The sequence below is a fragment of the Narcine bancroftii genome, chromosome 6 (assembly GCF_036971445.1).
Source record: "Narcine bancroftii isolate sNarBan1 chromosome 6, sNarBan1.hap1, whole genome shotgun sequence".
NCBI classification, from domain to species: Eukaryota; Metazoa; Chordata; class Chondrichthyes; order Torpediniformes; family Narcinidae; genus Narcine; species Narcine bancroftii.
The window spans coordinates 202,990,108-203,010,227 of NC_091474.1; the positions used below are offsets into that span (position 1 = coordinate 202,990,108).

Consider the following 20,120-nt stretch of genomic DNA (forward strand, 5'->3'; position numbering starts at 1 on the left):
TGGGGTTAAGTTAATTAAGGTGTTATATTATTACTAGTTATAAGTAAATATATTGTTTTATAATAAAAGCAATAATATCGCCTGGTGAATTTCTATTGCTGCTTGTCTGCGATGTAACACTTGCCAAAATGCAATCTCAGGAAAGAACAGTAGGCTTTCTTTATCTTGGTGTAGCAGTGATTGAATGTGGTGGGACCTTCGGTACAGCAGGTAGTTAGGCAGGGTTTTCTTGTCACAGGCCTGGTTAAAGTCGCCGACTAAGATTTTTTAGTGTGTCGAGCTGGTCTGTCTCTTGTTTACTGACCACATGCAGCTCCATAAGTGTCTGTTTGAAATCAACATCGGGAGGAATATTAACTCTGGTGAGAACTCTTGGGGTAGATAGAAGCGTCTTCATTTAATCAAGTTCATGGGTAAACCAAGTATCACACCAAATTCCTGGCAGCCTTCCACTCTAGTCTACAGAATGTGGACACATCTGAATTTACTACCAATGTGGGAACCTTGGCTGACAGCTTTCCTCCCTGGTCCAACAAAAAGACTGAAAACCTAATTAGAAAGAACATCCCAAAGCATGTTGGCAGAATGAAGTAATTTTGAAGTGAAATCACTGTTATAATGTAAAAATTATTACAAACAATATCTAACGGAAGATTCCTACAAATAGCATTTTCATACTACGACAAATGGCACTTTACCAATATTGAGGTACTGGGGAGACCACGCATCCTCTTCTTTCATTCTGGTAAATTCTCCTGGGAGGGCATGAGGGACCTGTGTTTAGGTCACACCTGAAAGAGCTACCTCCAATGGTGTCAGAACTTCATTACAGCATCAGCCAGATTTATTTGCTCAAACAATGGGATTTGTTTCAGAGCCATGAACGCCAGCCACTGTGCTATCATGATCACATTATTTGTATTGTTAATGATTTTTAAAAACACATTTTAGGCTTCATCGAGCATATAATTCTATTACTAGTGCAAGTATGGTTAATAATGAAGTACTCGAGATGACAGAGGCTGACAGCATCGAATCCACGCTGCTGAAGATCCAACTGCGCTGGGTAGGTCACGTCTCCAGAATGGAGGACCATCGCCTTCCCAAGATCGTGTTATATGGCAAGCTCTCCACTGGCCACCGTGACAGAGGTGCACCAAAGAAGAGGTACAAGGACAGCCTAAAGAAATCTCTTGGTGCCTGCCACATTGACCACCGCCAGTGAGCTGATATCGCCTCAAACCGTGCATCTTGGCACCTCACAGTTCGGCAGGCAGCAACTTCCTTTGAAGAAGTCCGCAGAGCCCACCTCACCGACAAAAGACAAAGGAGGAAAAACCCAACACCCAACCCCAACCAACCAATTTTCCGCTGCAACCATGTCTGCCTGTCCCGCATCGGACTTGTCAGCCACAAACGAGCCTGCAGCTGACATGGACATTACCCCTCCATAAATCTTCGTCCGCGAAGCCAAGCCAAAGAATCAGGCAAAGCAGGGTACCAACATCCTTCATGACAGTCAGTTGGGTTACCAGTCTTTTGGGTGGTCCAGTGGTTTTCTGGAATCTATTAGCATTGAGCATTGCCACTGAAATGTGGGCTAAGATAAAGAAGGATTTCTCTTTTCTACATGCAGGATTTCTTGCCATGACACCTTCCTGGCACCAAGATGATCTTGACCTCAGCAGTGAAGGAGAACTCACACAGAGTTCATGGGCACCAGAAGTGGGACTACCAACTTTGGATCAAATTTAAAAGTAATGAGCAAGATGTAAAAAAAAATCTAAAAGTACCTCGAGGCTTGCTTAAGTAAACTTCCAAAGCAGAACAAATAGAAACTATATTTCTTTATAAAGATGCATTGTACAGATATAATTTGAAAAGACTTGGATAAACATTGGGCTGAATTATTTAATTTTCCAGTCAAAATATTTGCTAAACCTCATCATTAAGTATTTGTTTATCTAAAAGGAGTATTTCCCCCCACAAAAAGCAATTTCAGATGAATTTACACATGCCCCTTTTGTATATAAATGGCTAGATATCCACATGGACACTTTTTTAGTAAATAAAAGACTATTAATCTAGTACACTACATTTCTGATTATCCAAAATGCTTGGGTTATACGGATTTTTCGGATAATCGATAAACTTCTTCAGCTGTCTAGTAGCATCAGCTGTCACTGATCCCCAACACCTCCCCACTACTGTCGCCGATCCTGCCTGAGAGCGAAAGTCCCTACTCCTGCTCAGGAGCCACGAGGTTTCACCTCACCTGTAAGTGGTAAGAGATTACACATACGATCGCAGGGACTGTCCTCCAGCAAAGTTTCAGTGACAGAGGGAGCGGCTCGGGATAGTGGGGAGAGAGCACGGCTCTGGCGGCTGGGGAGAGAGCACAGAATTCAATTCAAATTCTGAGAATGCCACAATGCAATTTATCACTAAATTGCAGTAACTTATGGCAAAAAAAAAGATAATTTATAATTAAATAATTAGTGTTATCCTTTCCTTTATGTGTACCTATGGATAAATATCTCCTTTGTAAAACTGATTCCCTACTTGAGTACGGTGGGTCAAAAAAAATTCACCTTGTCTACTTTCATACAGGTATCTTTTAATTAGTTTTGTATTTTTAACTGTGTCCTGACCCACCTAGAGAGGAATGCCTCATATGCCAGGCTGTTGTTCTGTGACTTCAGCTCGGTATACAACATGATCTCAGAGACTGGTGGGACTCAGTATCCCTCTCTGCAACTAGATCCTGAACCTCTTAATTGGAAGGCCAGAGTCCATCAGGTTGGGAGCAAAACCTCTAAGCCCATCACACTGAGTACTGGCACACCTATTCATACTGCTAACTCATGACTGTAAGGCCAGGTTCAGCTCCACGCAACAGCATCAAGCTTGCAGATGACAAAGGTGGGAGACAGACTTGGGGAAAAGGATTCATAATTATGCTCTAATAATATGACATAATTTATTAATGCCAGATATAGATTGGGTAATACAATTTTATGCACCAATTACACCTTACACCGAAAAAATACACGGTTTAAAATCTGAAATTCCAGACTCATGTTTTATGTGTGATATGGAGGTTAGAACATTTATACATTCAACCTGGCTATGTGGGAAAGCGAGATCCTTTTGGTATGACTTGGCAGAAGTTTTGAAAAAATTATAAAAGTGGATTTTCCATTGGAACTAGAACTGTATTTATTGAACAATCTGATGGTTATTGGCACAAAGCTGTCAAAATATCAAATATAGTTCATGAGGATTTCACTAGCGGTAGGCAGGAGATGTAGTGCTGTTTCATGGAAGTTCGACTCCCCCCTATTTATTACTCACTGGAATATGGAAATGCAAAGAGGTGCTCCCCTGGAAAAGATATCTTATATTTTTAGAAAAAAAATGACATGTTTGTTAAAATATGGCAACTTTATTTGAATCCTACTGGCTTAAGGATATAATTAACTTCCACAAAAAAGTTTAAATAATATAATTAGGTTAATAGTGATGAATTCCTGAAGATCAAGATATGGACTGGTTAATGAAGGCATGCTCATTTCTTTCCTTTTATATGTTAGCAGCTGTGGGGATGGCGGCAGGGGGTAGGGGGTTGGTGTGTGGGTGAGATTTGGGCAACCATGAGACTCTGTCATTTTAAAATACTATTTATATGATGTACATAATAATGTTCTAATACGAGTCTTGGAAAAATTTAAATAAAATATTTTTTTAAAGTTTGCAGATGACAATGGTAGTTGGTATCATCATCAACAATGAGGAGTCATCTTACAGAGAGGAGGTTGAAAGCCCTGAACACTGGTTCAAGAGCAAGAACCCACATTCAATATGGACAAGATTAAAGAAATGATTGTGGACTCCAGGAGGAAAAGGATTACTCCCCAATACATATCAATGGTTCTGTTGTAGAGAGTGGAGAGCACAAAGTTCCTTGGTGTGCCTTTAAAGGATGACCTACCCAGGACCCACCACTTATTTATTAGTTAGGAAGGTACAGCAGTGCCTACACTTCCTAAGGACATGGAGGAGAGCAAGGCTACCGGCCACCATCCTACCAGAGCTCTATGGGAGCACAATAGAGTGTGTCCTGGCCGGCTGCAACCTAGTGCAGTATGGTAGATGTGAGGCATCGGATTGAAAGTCAGTATGGAGTGTGATCAAAACTGCTGAGTAGATCGCTTGGAACTCGCTTCCCTCTATTGATGATATTCACAAGGAGTGGTGGTTACAGGGGGCTCAGAGAATCAGTGAGGACCCTTACCTTCCAACCCACAGTATCTTTTGAGACACTACCTTCAAGGTATAGAAGCATAAAAATTAGGACTGTCAGGCTGAGAGACAGTTGAACAACCCGAGAACCCCACAAATTATTTTTGCCAATACTTATTTTGGATCACTATGTATATATGTCGTTTGTGTTTAGGGTGTATTGTGTGAGTGTATGTGTGCATTATGGTCCGGAGACAAGTTGTTTTGTCGGGTTGTATACGCACAATCAGATGGCAATAAACTTGAAAGAAGACAACCAAGGTAGTTAAATATTTAAAATTGAGCATGAAAAATTAAAATTGATAGGCACATCAATGGCCATCATGTCCGATTAAATCACCCCAAATAATACTTACAAATGTCTTTTTCTAAATTCATAAATTACAGAATTCCACCATGTACAAATAAAGACAAACTTAAACAAAAGTAAAGACAAGGACAGCAGTACATGACAAACAAGATAGGGGAATTGTGAAAACTCAAAACAGAAAGGCCAAATTTGAAACAGACAAACAGAAGAAAGATTAGTCGAATCAGCAAAACCACAGTCATACAAAACAAAAGTGATAATTATCTGAATATGAGCTAAAACAAAGGCAAATCAAAAATTATTAGAAAGTTAATTAAATCAGGAGAAGCAGCTCCCAGAGCTATTTTTTTTAATATTTGATAAATTATAATTCAATGTATTAAATATTTCTACCATTATGGATGCTGTTGATTAGTAAGGGATTACTCAAGGTGGTATGTGAGTGGAAAGAAAAGGCTGAGAAACACTGCTCTAGTATGAATAATCAAAGATAGGTTGTATGTATTAAAATGGTCTTGGTAATGGTATATAGAAGCCGACAATAAATAATTGTCCGATGCAAAAGTCAACCATGTGACCCTCATATGTCCTCCATTTTCCTTTATTAAAATTTCAATTTAAAAAAATAACAAATGCTGGATTCATGGCCACCATTTATCTCTTGTTTGATGTTGCATCAAGAAGATTAGAGCTTTGCAGCCAATTATCTAAATTGAATTCATTAAAAATTCGTTCCCTGTTTAAAAATAGTAATAGTCTGAAGCCAAAATTAAATTCACACACACACACGCAGTACTGTAAATTGTCATCCTAAAGAATGCTATGTTCTTGTATTCTTGAAAATGTTTATCTGCAGTGAGATTAACTGACTTTTTTGTCCCAATTCCAAGAACACAGTTGAGCAATAAAATTTGTATGAGCTGCAACCCTCTGAATACAGCAATTTAGTGCCAGGTTCAAATATAGGTAATACATCAAATAGAGTAAAAATAATGGATTCATTACTCACGAGATTTTTTTGTTGCAGGAATGTGGAAGGTGGTGGTGATCCAGAATTGATTGGGGTATATGCTCAGAAGGACTTCAAGTCACTCACACCACATTACTTGCTTTACCGTTGAGCACCCTGTTGGGGTCATCAATTTAGTTGAGGAGCTAAGGAAAGACGACTGACACTCATTCAAGTAACTGCCAGACTGTTTAATCTAGAACTACAAAGGCTTTTTAAGTCACTTTCTATTTGAACGGCCCAAAACTAGAAATGACATCATCACATCACCTGACACTCCCCAAAGTTCCCGGCTTCCCTTGGAGAAGGTGGCCCAGTGCCATCTTGGAGTTGGTCTAAAATGTCCCCAGAGACCAACCATGACAGGTGGCAATTCCGTCTTAAGCCCCGCCCCCTTCTGTCGCTACAGAACCCCCTCCCAGTTATACAGTTACAATGTTATGGTTCTTTGGAGGGCATCCCTGGTGTTTGGGAGGCAGTACTTGCACAGGCTCAGAAACTTCCAGATGAGCGGGTTTAAGCTTATCATGAGTAAACAACTCCTGTCGACCACCAATGTCCAGTAGCATCATCATGAACTGTTGTTGCGCGGCACCTTATATGGCCCTTTGTAAGGTCGCTGTAGCAATGTAGTGTCGGTCGGGCGGGTGACGGACAAAGGTAAAAAGAGCAGAGTCGAGAGCAGTGGGAACATGTGCAGGTGGAAAACCTTGACGAGTGGCCAGTACTGGAATGAGAGAACCCACCCGGTCACAAAGAAACCTCAATTTCTCTGCTGTGGAGGGTTCGCCCAAGGTGGAGGAAAGGGGAATGTCAGCCGGTACTAGTAGGGGTGCGCCATAAAAAAGTTCTGCTGGGGAAGCTTGCAGGTCATCCTTTGGCGCTGTTTGAATTCCCAACAACATCCATGGTAATTTGTCTGCCCACTGTGATCCGGTAAGTCTCGCCCGCAAGGTTTGCTTGAGATGTCAGTAAAATCGTTCCACTGGCCCATTAGCCTGCAGGTGTTATGCCATTGTGTAATGTAACTGTGTACCACACATTCTCACCAGATTGGACCATAAAGTTGAAGTGAATTGTGTCCCCCCCCTATCGGACGTCAGGTGAACTGGTACTCCAAATTGAGCCACCCAGGTAGCCAGGAAGGTGCATGTGCAAGTCGCCAAAATAATGTCCATCTTTGAGGCTGCTTCCGGCCAGCGGGTAAAACAGTTAATCATAGTCAGTATGTACCGCTGGCCCCTGGACACAGGTAAAGGGCCCACGATATCGACGTGAAAGTGTTGAGATCTTTGAGTAGTTGGGGGAAACTGCTGCAGAGGTCCTCTGGTGTGGCGTTGAATTTTAGACGTCTGACAGGGGAGGCACTTTCGTGCCCAGTGAGTGACCTGCTTACGCAGCCCATGCCAAACGTACTTGGGTGCCATGAGCCTTACTGTAGTGCAGACCAAGTGGTGGGACAGACCATGGGTGTGGTCAAACAATCTTTTCCACCAGCAAAGTGGAATGACCGGCTTTGGATTGCAGGGGAGGTCCTGTGGTGGGTAAGTAATGTTGCACCCCATGTGGGGTGAAATCCAGGGTAAGGAGCTTAGGAAGCCCAGCGAGAACATTCGCAAAGTCATTGGCGGCCAGTGTCTACACTGGCCAGGCGATGGCTGGAGGAGAGTAGGCATAGGTGGAAAGTACTGCCATGTACTAAGCAACACCCTTTAACGTCAACTAATAAGTTGTGTTCCCTCAAGAAATCTGCACCCTGGATAAGTTGACGAACAGCCACTAGCGTGAAAGTCCACTGGTAGGGCGTGTCTCCTAATAGCAGCCAAACCGATCTTGTGCCAAAATCAACTAGGAATTTGCAACCAGTGCACTGGTCTGCAGCGTATAGTAGGCCCGTCAGGTCGCCAACTGCCGAGGCCATTACTGGCGATTCGTGCTGTCGTTTCCCTGAGCGTCTACAAAGTAGCTGCACAACAGCATGCAATGGCGGGCATTACTTCTGAAATTCTCATGGTAGAAGCACCACTCACCGGGCTTCCCGGTTCGCCTCAACCTCAGTATTTGCGGAGTGCACCTACAGCGGAAACCGCAGTGATAGCCTCGCAGGATGAACACTCTGCTGCCAAGATGGATGAGATTATTAATGACCCGCATACGGAGGGACAGTTCGTGTGCTTTCTCTTGAAGAAGGTGGCCCAGTACCATCTTTGAGTTGAACTAAAATGTCCCCAGAGACCTATGCCATGACAGGTGGCGATTCTGTCTTGAGCTCCGCCCCCTTCTGCTGCTATACTTGCTAACTTTTTGATAATAATTATTCCATCCCTCCCTAGTGTACATGAAGGAATCAGTTAAATAAGGTGATTTACATTGCAAGACAGTAAAGCACAAAGCTAAATAGAATATCGAAGCTGTAACAAACAATCATTAATTTTCATATAATTAATTTGTAATTCCTAGGGTTTCTCATGTTGAGTTCAAAAGATGAACTGTTTTAGAACAATAATGCCATTGAAGTCAATATGATTATTGAGGTCATTAATTTATAGAAACTGAGTCAAATTACACTACTATTAGACGATGCTCCACAATTTGTACAAACACTTTGGCGATTAGAATATTTATTATTATATAAAAACAAGAATTTCTTCATATACTCAGGTGTACATCCCACAAAAGTAAGTAATTAACAGATCATTTGAACAAATGAATTTGGAGCTCTATGTTTCAGATAATTGAGGATAACCATGATCTCAAGAGTTTTTAATTCCTCCAGATATCTATGCAAGGTTTTGGGATAGGAGCTGAAAAACACATTTGCATATTTAAAAATCTAATTCCATCAACAGCAGTCCAGTCCATCTTTATCTGATAATCTAAAAATAATCAACACGCCTAACTTTCTCTATCCCTCCAACATGAGGTGGGCTGCACAGGATTCTTAAGTATCCAAAAGAAATGGGTCACATTGAGAATGATAATTATAATAATTCAGAAAGCAACCTCTTCAAAACTAACAAGGGGTATTAGCACAGACAGCATTCCATAAGATCTCATCTCATTCAAATGTCAGCATTTCACGGCTTGCATGTTATTTACATTTGGGGATTAAGGAGAAAATTAATGCAAAGCAATTGGTAACCAAACAAATTATATAACATTTTTTAAAATAAACGCAATAGTAGGTAATTTAAATTCAATTAAATAATTCAAACATGGCTTTCTTGAATGATTTAGCTATATTCAACTATCAAATTGAAAAAAAATCTCAAAAGCAGAAAGGAGAAATGTTCAAAGGGAAATGGGAAATAAAACATTGGGAGATAAAGCAATTCAATGATGCAAATAACCCAAAAGCAGAGAGCAAAATGGATGGAGCTTAAATTGAAAAGTATGATTATAGATCAAAACCAACGTGTAAAAAAAAATAATTAATTTGTGAAGATGAAAATGCAATTTTCCATTTGCAAAAAATCATTTAAATTACTATTTTAAAGTTTGGTTAAAAGTATGCCATAGAGCTTTGGAGAACATCATTGATTGGATTAAAAAAAGGTAACACATCCATTTCAGAGATTAAAAAGTCCTCATATGTATAAGATGTTATTTAAAATGGAAGAAAGGCCTTATGCAATATCACTGGTAGGCAAGATCAAGTAAAGTCCATAGGCACTTTATAAGAACATTAAGGTTAAGAAGATATCCAGGGAAAGAGCAGCCCATTGGGGATCAAAGGTCTGTTGGGGAAATGGGGAGGTCTTCAATAAATACCATTTGTATTCACTGTGGTGAAGGATATTCAGGGAGGGAGGCATTTGGAGATGCAAAACAAATGACCATCTCAAAGGAAAGGTGTGAGATGTTGTAGATGGATAAATTCCTAGGGCCTGATGAGATATATCCCAAAATGCAATGGGAAACTAGGGAGAAAATTGCCAGAGCTCTGACAGAAGTTGGCTACGGTAGATGTGACAGATGAATGGAGGAAAGGAAATGTAGTGTATTTATTCATGAAGAGCAATAGGATAAGACAGATAATTATAATCCAGTTAATCTAATGTCAATGGTTAAGAAACTATTCCAAGAACAATATTAATCTGCACTTGGAGAACCAGAGATCCAGGTTTCCTACACTCGAACTTCCTGTAGCCAACCATTTCAACATCCCCAACCATTGCTATATGTATGACCTCAGCTTCATCCATTATCACGGTGAGGCCATATGTAAATGAGGAACAAAACAAGGTATTCCTCCTGGACAGCCTCAAATCTAATGGCATGAACAGTGAGTTTTCTAATTTTATGTAACCCACACTTCTATCTGATTCCAGTAGTTCCATCTCTTCTTTAACCATTCCTATACATGCTCTTTTTCTGTTTTAACTTTTCTTCCCACCCAATCCCAATGATTTATACCTCCACCTGTCTCTCTACCTCCCATGTCTCCTGTCCTTTATCACCTCTGGGCCCCTCCTCCAGCTTCTTTCCCCCTTTATATCTGTAATTTTACCTATTTATCTTGGGTTCAGACCCAAAATGTTGACCTGAACATTTCTACCCATGTCAGTCCTGCTGAATTCTTCCTTTGTCTACCCAGGTTCAATGCTGACCTTCAATTCAGTCTGCGTAGAGTTTGCATTTTCTCCCTGTGACCACATAGGTTTTCTGCAGGATCTCTGGTTTCCTCCTACATCACAAAAACAAGTAGTCTGATAAGTTAACCTGTTCCTGTTCTACTAATGGTAACAAGGATTACAAATCTAATGCAAGGTATGCACATTTGTCTAAGGGAATCAAGTTTTAAAACTATCCATACTACAAATGAGATCCAACATTCAAAAAATAATCATTCTTAATTATACACTCTTGAAAACACAGCATGACATTCACATAGTCGAAAGATATCAGAGAATGAAACTGATCTGCCCATTCATCAACATCAACAAACCCAACATTTGGAATTTCCAGCTTATACCATCTTGTACTTAAACTGAGTAGATAAAGCTAACTTCACAGCACACTCAACAACATTGGTGCCTTTGCGATCCTTGAGATGAAGATCTCCACAAGATCCAAGGACTGAACTTTAGAAAAGGCAATCACGTACCAGTAACTTAGCAACAGTATTTTGCTTTCTTTTGATCTTTTACCCAGTTCTAAATGTTAAAATCTATTCAAGATAGGCATTTTGCCTATCACTTTTGGGATAGGTTAAGTATTGCCATACACATTTTCAATTTTTATCTATCTTAGTTCCAACCTGATGAATATGAATCCAGATCTCAAGGTATTTGATGCTTCTATAAATATGTAAAGAGAAAGAGACTAATTAAAGAAAATGTAGGACCCTTGCAGTCAGAATTCATAAAGTGGAACAAAGAAATGGCAGACCAATTGAATAAAATTTTTGGCTCTGCCTTCACCAAGGAAGATACTCATAACATTCTAGGAATTCAAAGGGGTCAAAGGGTCTGGCTTGGAAGAGCATTGGTTCCTAATATGACACCATATTTTAAGAAAGTTAGAAGAGAGAAAGAAGGGAATCATAAACAGGCTAACAGGTCTTCATAAATGGGGGAAAAATGCAAGAGTCAATTATTTAAGTTGTCATTGATGTGCATTGGGAAAGGAGGAGCAGGTCAAGTCAGCATTGACTTACGATAGGGAAATCATGCAGGACGTACCTAGAATCTTTGAGAATGTAACCAATAGAGTGTAAAATGGTGAACCAGTCAATGTGGTGCATTTGGACTTTCAAAAGATTTTGATAAGTTCTAGCAGAAAAGATTGGTGTGCAATATTAGAGATGTAATTATTGATGTGGATAGCAAACTGGTTAGCACGCAAAAAGTAGAGCGTGCTAATAAATGGGTTTTATCATTTTGGAACCTTGTACCAGAGGGGTTCAAGGTTCAGTGCTGCGACCCCAGCTAAATATAATATGTATTAATGATCTTGACAAAGTAATTGGACATATAATCTTCAAGTTTGCAGATGATACTAAGCGTGGTGGCAATGTGAGCTGTGAAGAAGATTCTAAGGGATTGACGGGAACTTGGTCAAATTTGGAGAGTGGGTAAATACACAGCAAATGCAGTATAATATCCACTTTCATGGCAATAACAGGCAGACAAGCGTGTTATCCTAATGGTGACCAATTAGGAAAAAGGATGGTTCATTGAGACCTGGGTGTCATGGTTCCAGTCACTGAAGGTTGGAATGCAGGCAGAGAAGGCAGTGAGAAATCAAATGGCATGTTGTCTTTGTTGGGAGAGATTTTGAACAATCACAGGGAGGTCTTACTGAGTATGATGTATGGTTTTAATCTCCAATTCTTGCTATTGAGAGAGGGCAGTGAATGTTCAACAGACTTACTCCTGGGATGACAGGTGTTGTGCCAAAGTTACGCAGGATTGTCCACATATTCAATGGAAATAAGCATGACACACACAATGCTAAACAACCCACTTCATTGCTAAGTTACAACAAATGGCACATATCTCGGAACCACACCTGAGCCTGTTTAACCAGAGCATCCTGTTCTAATCATTGCCAAACCAATGGTGAGCCCAAATCTAAGAGCACTTACCACCAGTGCACCAACTCATTTATACCCTGGGCACTTCTCTCTGTACTTACGTGGGTCAAATCTTTGTTCAGCTCGACCCATCGCGAGGACATTGCCTCAGGCACTGAAGGCTCGGGTATGCAGAGACAATACCATGGTAACCTAGCACCCAAGTCACCCTTCTTCCCTCGCACACATTTGATCCCAGCAATTAATTGCTCCTTGCATTATCTGGCTGACATGTTAGGATTTTTGCTACAGCCGGACTGATGTATGAAAATACATCTTTTTCAAACTTTACACATATTGTTACCACAAAAGTTCTTTCAAGAATTAAATAAACATATATGAACATTTCTTTGGAAAGGTAAAATGTCAAGAGTATCTACATAAAAATTAACATGGAAATACGAATTGGGAGGTTTGCAACTTATTATCAAGTAGCTCAATTGAGGTTTCTTACTTCTTTATTTGAGGGATCAGGAAAACTGTTGTGGATCAAAATAGAGATGAATAAAATAGGAGAAAAATTAGCAGAGGAATTTATTTATAAATGGGATTCAAAGTTAATAACTGGTGTGAAGGAGGTACCTTTGCTTAAACACTTCGATACCATTTGGAACAAGGTAGATAATGAAATAAAAATAAAAGGAAGTATATCACCTAAAACAACTTTGAATCAAAACAATCTTATACAATTTACAATTTTTTAATTTCTGGTTTCATATTAGTATTAAAAATGTAGAAGATTATTATGAACAAGGTCAATTGATGTCATTTCAACAGTTAAGAAATAAATAAGGAATTACTCAAAATACACTTTTTTGCTCTCTTTAATTGAGAGAATCACGCTGCTCTCCATTGCAGGCAAAATCTTCTAAATAGAATAATACCTAGTATCGCCGAGAATGTTCTCCCAGAATCACAGTGCGGCTTTCGCGCAAACAGAGGAACTACTGACATGGTCTTTGCCCTCAGACAGCTCCAAGAAAAGTGCAGAGAACAAAACAAAGGACTCTACGTCACCTTTGTTGACCTCACCAAAGCCTTCGACACCGTGAGCAGGAAAGGGCTTTGGCAAATACTAGAGCGCCTCGGATGCCCCCCAAAGTTCCTCAACATGGTTATCCAACTGCACGAAAACCAACAAGGTCGGGTCAGATACAGCAATGAGCTCTCTGAACCCTTCTCCATTAACAATGGCGTGAAGCAAGGTTGCGTTCTCGCACCAACCCTCTTTTCAACCTTCTTCAGCATGATGCTGAAACAAGCCATGAAAGACCTCAACAATGAAGACGCTGTTTACGTCTGGTACCGCACGGATGGCAGTCTCTTCAATCTGAGGCGCCTGCAAGCTCACACCAAGACACAAGAGCAACTTGTCCGTGAACTACTCTTTGCAGACGATGCCGCTTTAGTTGCCCATTCAGAGCCAGCTCTTCAGCGCTTGACGTCCTGTTTTTCGGAAACTGCCAAAATGTTTGGCCTGGAAGTCAGCCTGAAGAAAACTGAGGTCCTCCATCAGCCAGCTCCCCACCATGACTACCAGCACCCCCACATCTCCATTGGGCACACTGAACTCAAAACAGTCAACCAGTTTACCTATCTCGGCTGCACCATTTCATCGGATGCAAGGATCGACAACGAGATAGATAACAGACTCGCCAAGGCAAATAACACCTTTGGAAGACTACACAAAAGAGTCTGGAAAAACAACCAACTGAAAAACCTCACAAAGATTAGCATATACAGAGCCGTTGTCATACCCACACTCCTGTTCAGCTCCAAATCATGGGTCCTCTACCGGCATCACCTACGGCTCCTAGAACGCTTCCACCAGTTTTATCTCCGCTCCATCCTCAACATTCATTGGAACGAGTTCATCCCTAACATCAAAGTACTCGAGATGGCAGAGGCCGACAGCATCGAATCCACGCTGCTGAAGATCCAACTGCGCTGGGTAGGTCACGTCTCCAGAATGGAGGACCATTGCCTTCCCAAGATCGTGTTATATGGCAAGCTCTCCACTGGCCACCGTGACAGAGGTGCACCAAAGAAGAGGTACAAGGACTGCCTAAAGAAATCTCTTGGTGCCTACCACATTGACCACCGCCAGTGGGCTGATATCGCCTCAAACCATGCATCTTGGCGCCTCACAGTTCAGCGGGCAGCAACCACCTTTAAAGAAGACCGCAGAGCCCACCTCACTGACAAAAGACAAAGGAGGAAAAACCCAACATCCAACCCCAACCAACCAATTTTCCCCTGCAATTGCTGCAACTGTGTCTGCCTGTCCCGCATTGGACTTGTCAGCCACAAACAAGCCTGCAGCTGATGTGGACATTACCCCCCCATAAATCTTCATCCGCGATGCCAAGCCAAAGAAAAATAAAAGAATTGAGGGGATACCTGCGGGAAAAATTAGGTTCAACAATGTACTTACTGGCTTGTAGTAAATTGGAGGTTCTTATCAGGAGAGATTATACTAAGAAATTTATTTCTGCAATGTATCTTTTATTACAACCAGGCACTATTAAAAAGGGAATACGTAAATCTAGACAGAAATGGGAGGTTGATCTAAATATTACAATTGATGAGAAAATATGGGCAGAAATCTGTCAAGATTGTATGACAAATATTATAAATGTTAGATATAGTTTAGTTCAATATAATTATTTAAATCAACTATATTTAACACTGCAAAAATTGCACAAAATAAAATCAGATTTAGATGTGGTGAAGAAATAAGAACTTTGTTGCATTCTACTTGGTCATGTTCTAAAGTTAGAACTTTTTGGATGGATTTTGGAAAGTTTTTAGAAAAGATTATTTGTACATGTGCTTAAGCTTTTATCCATAATCAGGCAACCTCCAAAAGCCAGAATATTTTTCAGTAAATAACATCTGCTCATCAAAGATGGAGTTTGGCACCAAACATCACCCTTGCTCAACTCCCATGTATCCTGTCGCGTTCTGCTACTTTATAAGCACCCCCAAATTGCCTATACTGATGCCTGTCCAGCGTTGTGGCGCTTTCAGTTGGCCTGGCGGCGGCATCTTATTGACTGTCATTGCTACCCATAATCCCCCATGCAGCTGAAACTGTTGTACCAGTGCCAGCACAGGGTAACTAAGAAGGGGGCTGTTCTCCTGGTGCTGGTACAATGGTAGGGCGGGAGGGGGGGGGGAGAAAAGAGAGAGAGAAACAGCAGCTTGATGCAGGTGGGTGAAGGGGAAGAGAGATGGCAGTGTGACTCAGGTGGGTGAGGGGGAAGAGAGACACCAGTGTGACATAGGTAGGTGAGGGGGAAGAGAGACGGCAGTGTGACTCAGGTGGGTGAGGGGGAAGAGAGACACCAGCGTGACATAGGTAGGTGAGGGGGAAGAGAATCGGCAGCGTGACTCTGGTGGGTGAGGGGGCGAGAGATGGCAGTGCAACTTGGGTAGGTGAGAGGAGGGGCAAGAGACAGCAGTGCAACTTGGGCAGGCGAGGGGAGGGACGAAAGACAACAGTGTGACTCGGGCAAGCAAGGAGAGGGGTGAAAGACAGCTGCACGACTCGGGCAGGCGAGGAGAGGGAGAAACGGCAGCGTGTCTCAGGTGGGGGATGGATGCAGCAGCACAACTTGGGCTGGCTTAAAGGGACATATCAAAATAATTCAGAAATCTGGAAGATTCCAAACAATGGCAGGTGTCTAGTCCCGACGATCCCAGATTTATTTTTGTTGGGGAATATAGAAGGAACATGATCAAAATTAAAATTATAATTTTATCAAGACAAATTTATCAAGACAAATTTATCAAAATAGCTTTAGTGGTGGCAAGGAAGTGTATTGCAGTGATTTGGAAATCAGATTTAAGGATGGAAATATGGCATTCGTAAATTACCCCTCCATTAATCTTCATCCACGAAGCCAAGCCAAAGAAGAGAAAATCAAAGTAGTATACCCTTGGAGAAAATTACACATAATTTGAGAAATAAATATTCAACGTGTACAAATTTAGAGCCCATATGTGCAAAGTTTTGGGATAAGTGTGTAAAAATGTACTTCCAGCCTCTTAAGACCTGTAATAATCTTCTTCCCTAAAGTCGTTTAATATGAATATTGTAGGATCCTAGTGTGTGAGCCAATCCTTTGTGCAATCGAGATCAAAATTCCTTTATGTGTGTGTGTGTGTGTGTGTGTGTGTGTGTGTGTGTGTGTATATACATATATTATATACATACACACACACACATATATTTTATAATAACTATATTGTATCTATTGAATTATTATAACTTTTATAATGGGAGAGGACAAGAGGGATGGGAGGGTAGGCAAGGGGTAGGGGCTAATACTATGTAAACACTTTAAAAAAAATTAAATAAAGTATTAACTGTACAATTATAATTACATGGATGGAAATTTTTAAATATTCAAAAAAATTGTGAACTTGTGGAACCCCCCTTCCATAGAAAGGTGTTGATTGTATTTATACATCAATATACTTAATAGGTATATACATCAGTTCATTAGATATATTCAAAAGGGAGGTAGATGTGGCCCTTATGGCTAAAGGGGTATGGAGAGAGGAATAGGGAACTGAATTGAGATGATCGACCATGATCACATTGTATGGTGATGCAGACTCAAAGAGTTGAATGGCTCACTCCTGAACTGAACTTACTTTCCACAATTCTATGGTGTCTTGGTTTTTGTCTTTGAAGTATAAACAACATAAAGCACTTCTTGAAATCAATAAAATATGATTAGCCAACAATAAAATTTAAAAAATTCTTTTCAAATTGTGATCCCATTTATTATATTTTAAAATGAGAGCTTACATTAAACAACCGATTCAACGCCAATCCCATCTATCCAAACTAAAAATCAACAAAACCATATACTACATCAAATATGTTGCACAAAGAAAGCCAACAGACCAACTAATTGAAGACAATACTTATGTTCCACGTCAGCCTCCACCCGTTCACTGAATAAATAAGCCTCCAGAGCAGTTCACCAGATTCAGCTCTTTCAATCAGAAGGCTGGCAATTTGCCGTGTCTTGTTCTAACGGCTACATCATGATGCAGATTTTAAGAATCCTGTTTGAATTTATCCACTGTTACACAATTAAATAAAGCTTTTAACTTTCTTTTCTGTTCTCAGCAAATTTGAAAGGTCTGGCCCAGTTATTCAAATCCTTTTGCAACCTCAAATGCCCTTGTGTTGCTGAGCAGCCATGTCACAGAGCAAAATGAACCACAAATAATTAAGAGAGAGGCACAATATAGAATGAATTTGTAAAAGAAGGCAAAGTTGCAATTAATTCTCTTCCTATCAATCTCTTCCATTGGAAGGGAACAGTGAGAAATTAACAATGGGAAAAATAAATTTAATAACCACACCGTTATTGGCATTTGAAATGAAATGAATCCTTTGAGCAGCATAGAATAAGAGGGAAATAGGAGGGCAAGAAGGGGCTATGAGATCGCTCTGGCATACAAGATTAAGGAGAATCTTAAGAAATTCTACAAGCATAATAAAGCCAAAATAACAACTAGTGAAAGAATAGGGCCCCTTAAAGATCAACAAGGTCATCTACGTGTAGAACCACAGGAGATAGGCATGGTCTAAACAAGAATTTCTCATCTGTATTTAACACGGAGAAAGACGTGAAATCTGGTGAACTCAGGGAAGTATATAGCAATATCTCAGAGAGTCTAATTTACAGCAGAGGACAAAAGGCAGGTAAACCCCCGGGCCTGATCAAGTATATCCTATGACATTATGGGAAGCAAGAGAAGAAACTGTATATGCCGTGGCAAAGATATTTGCATTGTTATGCACAGATGAAGTATCTGGAAGATTAGAGAATGGTTAATGTTGTGGCTTTATTTAAAAAAGGCTGCAATGACAAGCCAGGGAACTACAAGCTGGTTAGTTTAACTTCAGTGGTGGCAAGTTACAGGAGAAGGTTCTGAGAGTCAGGATCTATATGCTTTTGGAAAGGTAAGGACTGAAAAGGAAGAGTCAGCATGGTCTTGAGCATGAGAAATCATGTTTCAAAATTTGAGTTTGCTCGGAAGATTGATGAGAGTAGGGCAATAGCTATCATCTACATGGACTTTATCAAGGATCCACATGGCTGGATGGAAAATCAGATTGCATGGGATCTGGAGTAAGCTGGCCAACTGGATATAGAATTATTTTGATGGTCGGAGAAAAAGGGCGATAATGGAAGGTTGTTATTCAGATTGGAAGCCTGTGATTAGAGGTGTGCTATGGGACTGGTGATGGATTCACTGTTGTTCTGACATCTACATTCTCGACTTGCATGACAATATAATTAGCATGTTAGTAAGTTTGCTGATGCCTTCAAAATTGGTGATGTAGTGGACAGTGAAAGTTATCTACGTGAACTGGGAAAGTGGAAGAAGAAATGGCAGATAAAATTTAACTTGGGTAAATGCAAGGCGATACACGTTGGTAGGGCAGGATTTGGATGGTGAACAGTTGGAGCCTTGAAGTACAAAGAGGCTTGAAACTACAGGTACATAGTTCCATGAAAGTGGCAACATTGGTAAGTAAGGTGGTGAAGAAGGCATTTGGCACACTTGTCTTCATCAATCAGGGCACTGAGTACGGGAACAGGTACATCATGTTACAACTGTACAAGAGACCACACTTTAGAAATATTGTGCAGAGTTTAATCATCCAACTATAGAAAACATCATTAAACATAGAAAAGATCCATAAGAATGTGACCAAAACTAATAGGCATGTTACAAAAAGAGACTGGGTAGGCTGGTACTTTTCTTATTGGGATGTAAAAGGCTCAGGGGGTCCTCATGGAGGTTTACCTATGCTGTACATTTTATAAGGTAAACATTCATAATATTTTACCTTGGGTACTATGGCAGAATTTAAAAATAGAGGGCATCAATCCAAAATGAGAAGGAATGTTTTAAAATTTACAACACCTTCTTCACAAAGGATGGAACATGCACCCAGAGAAAGTTTTTGGAAGTGAGGACAAATATAACACACAAAAGACATATAGGCAGGCACATGAATTGGAAAGGATTGTAGGGATATCAGACAAATGCATGCAAATAGGATGAGCTGGGCAGCATGGACAAGATGGGCTGAAGGGCCTGTTTCCTTGCTGCAGAACTGCATGATAGTCCTAGCCACCAATGTTGATGATTTTATGATTTAGTTTTCATCTTTTATCAAACTCCAAGGAATAAATTGAACCTAAAAGACTTTGAATAATTACTCTCACTATAATAGAGATATTACCATTAAAACAATAAACATTGTGCAGATCTTAATTATCCACAGAGCCAGCTCTGGATCTATTACAAGTCGATGTACCTTTGACTGGAAAAGCTATTACTGACTATTCAGATTTGAAACTTTCCTCAAATGACACAAAAAGCCCACAATTAGTATTTTCTACACAAAATACGCTCGAGGTTCTACTCGCTTTATTTCCCCACAGAAACTTACTTAAATATTCAAAAGATAAATTATTAAAACTCCAGTATACTAGTTAAACTCTTATTGAATCCCCACCCTTTTGGACTGCTGATCCAGTGACGGACAGAGGCAAACATCAACTCTTACATCACAATTCAGGGAATTCAGAATCAGGGTGATATCTTTCAACTGCCCAGATGGATCAGAAAGAGATTCACTGATTAAAAAAAAAATGATCATGGCTGTAATTGCATATTCTCCCTCCATAATCACAGGGCTGCAGAATGGTGCACATATTCTAGTTATGATTTCACCTGTACCAATGAATCCAGTCATTCAGAACTGTGTCCAACAATTTTCTTACCAGTGTTAGACTCACCAGTCTGTAATTACCAAGTTTACCATGGCAGCCTTTTTTTTAAATAAGGGAATCACAATTGCTCTGCTCCATTAATTTGGT

General features: G+C 40.3%; 1 protein-coding gene across 9 annotated transcripts in view; it reads right to left on the bottom strand.

Annotated features, from left to right (window-relative positions):
* LOC138736964 (3',5'-cyclic-AMP phosphodiesterase 7B-like) overlaps positions 1 to 20,120 on the bottom strand; it is a 214,496-nt gene that overhangs the window by 102,741 nt on the left and 91,635 nt on the right. For 3 of the 9 annotated variants that reach the window (XM_069887245.1, XM_069887242.1, XM_069887246.1), the window contains exons 3-5: positions 10,232 to 10,308; positions 5,622 to 5,738; positions 2,276 to 2,385 (exon numbers count right to left, since the gene is read on the bottom strand). The exons of 3 other annotated variants lie outside the window; for them this stretch is intronic. In XM_069887245.1, the coding sequence (XP_069743346.1) occupies positions 2,276 to 2,300 (25 nt within the window). In that variant the 5' untranslated portion in view covers positions 2,301 to 2,385; positions 5,622 to 5,738; positions 10,232 to 10,308. The remainder of the gene's footprint in view (positions 1 to 2,275; positions 2,386 to 5,621; positions 5,739 to 10,231; positions 10,309 to 20,120) is intronic. 3 more of the 9 variants (XM_069887247.1, XM_069887244.1, XM_069887243.1) reach the window with 2 other exon arrangements.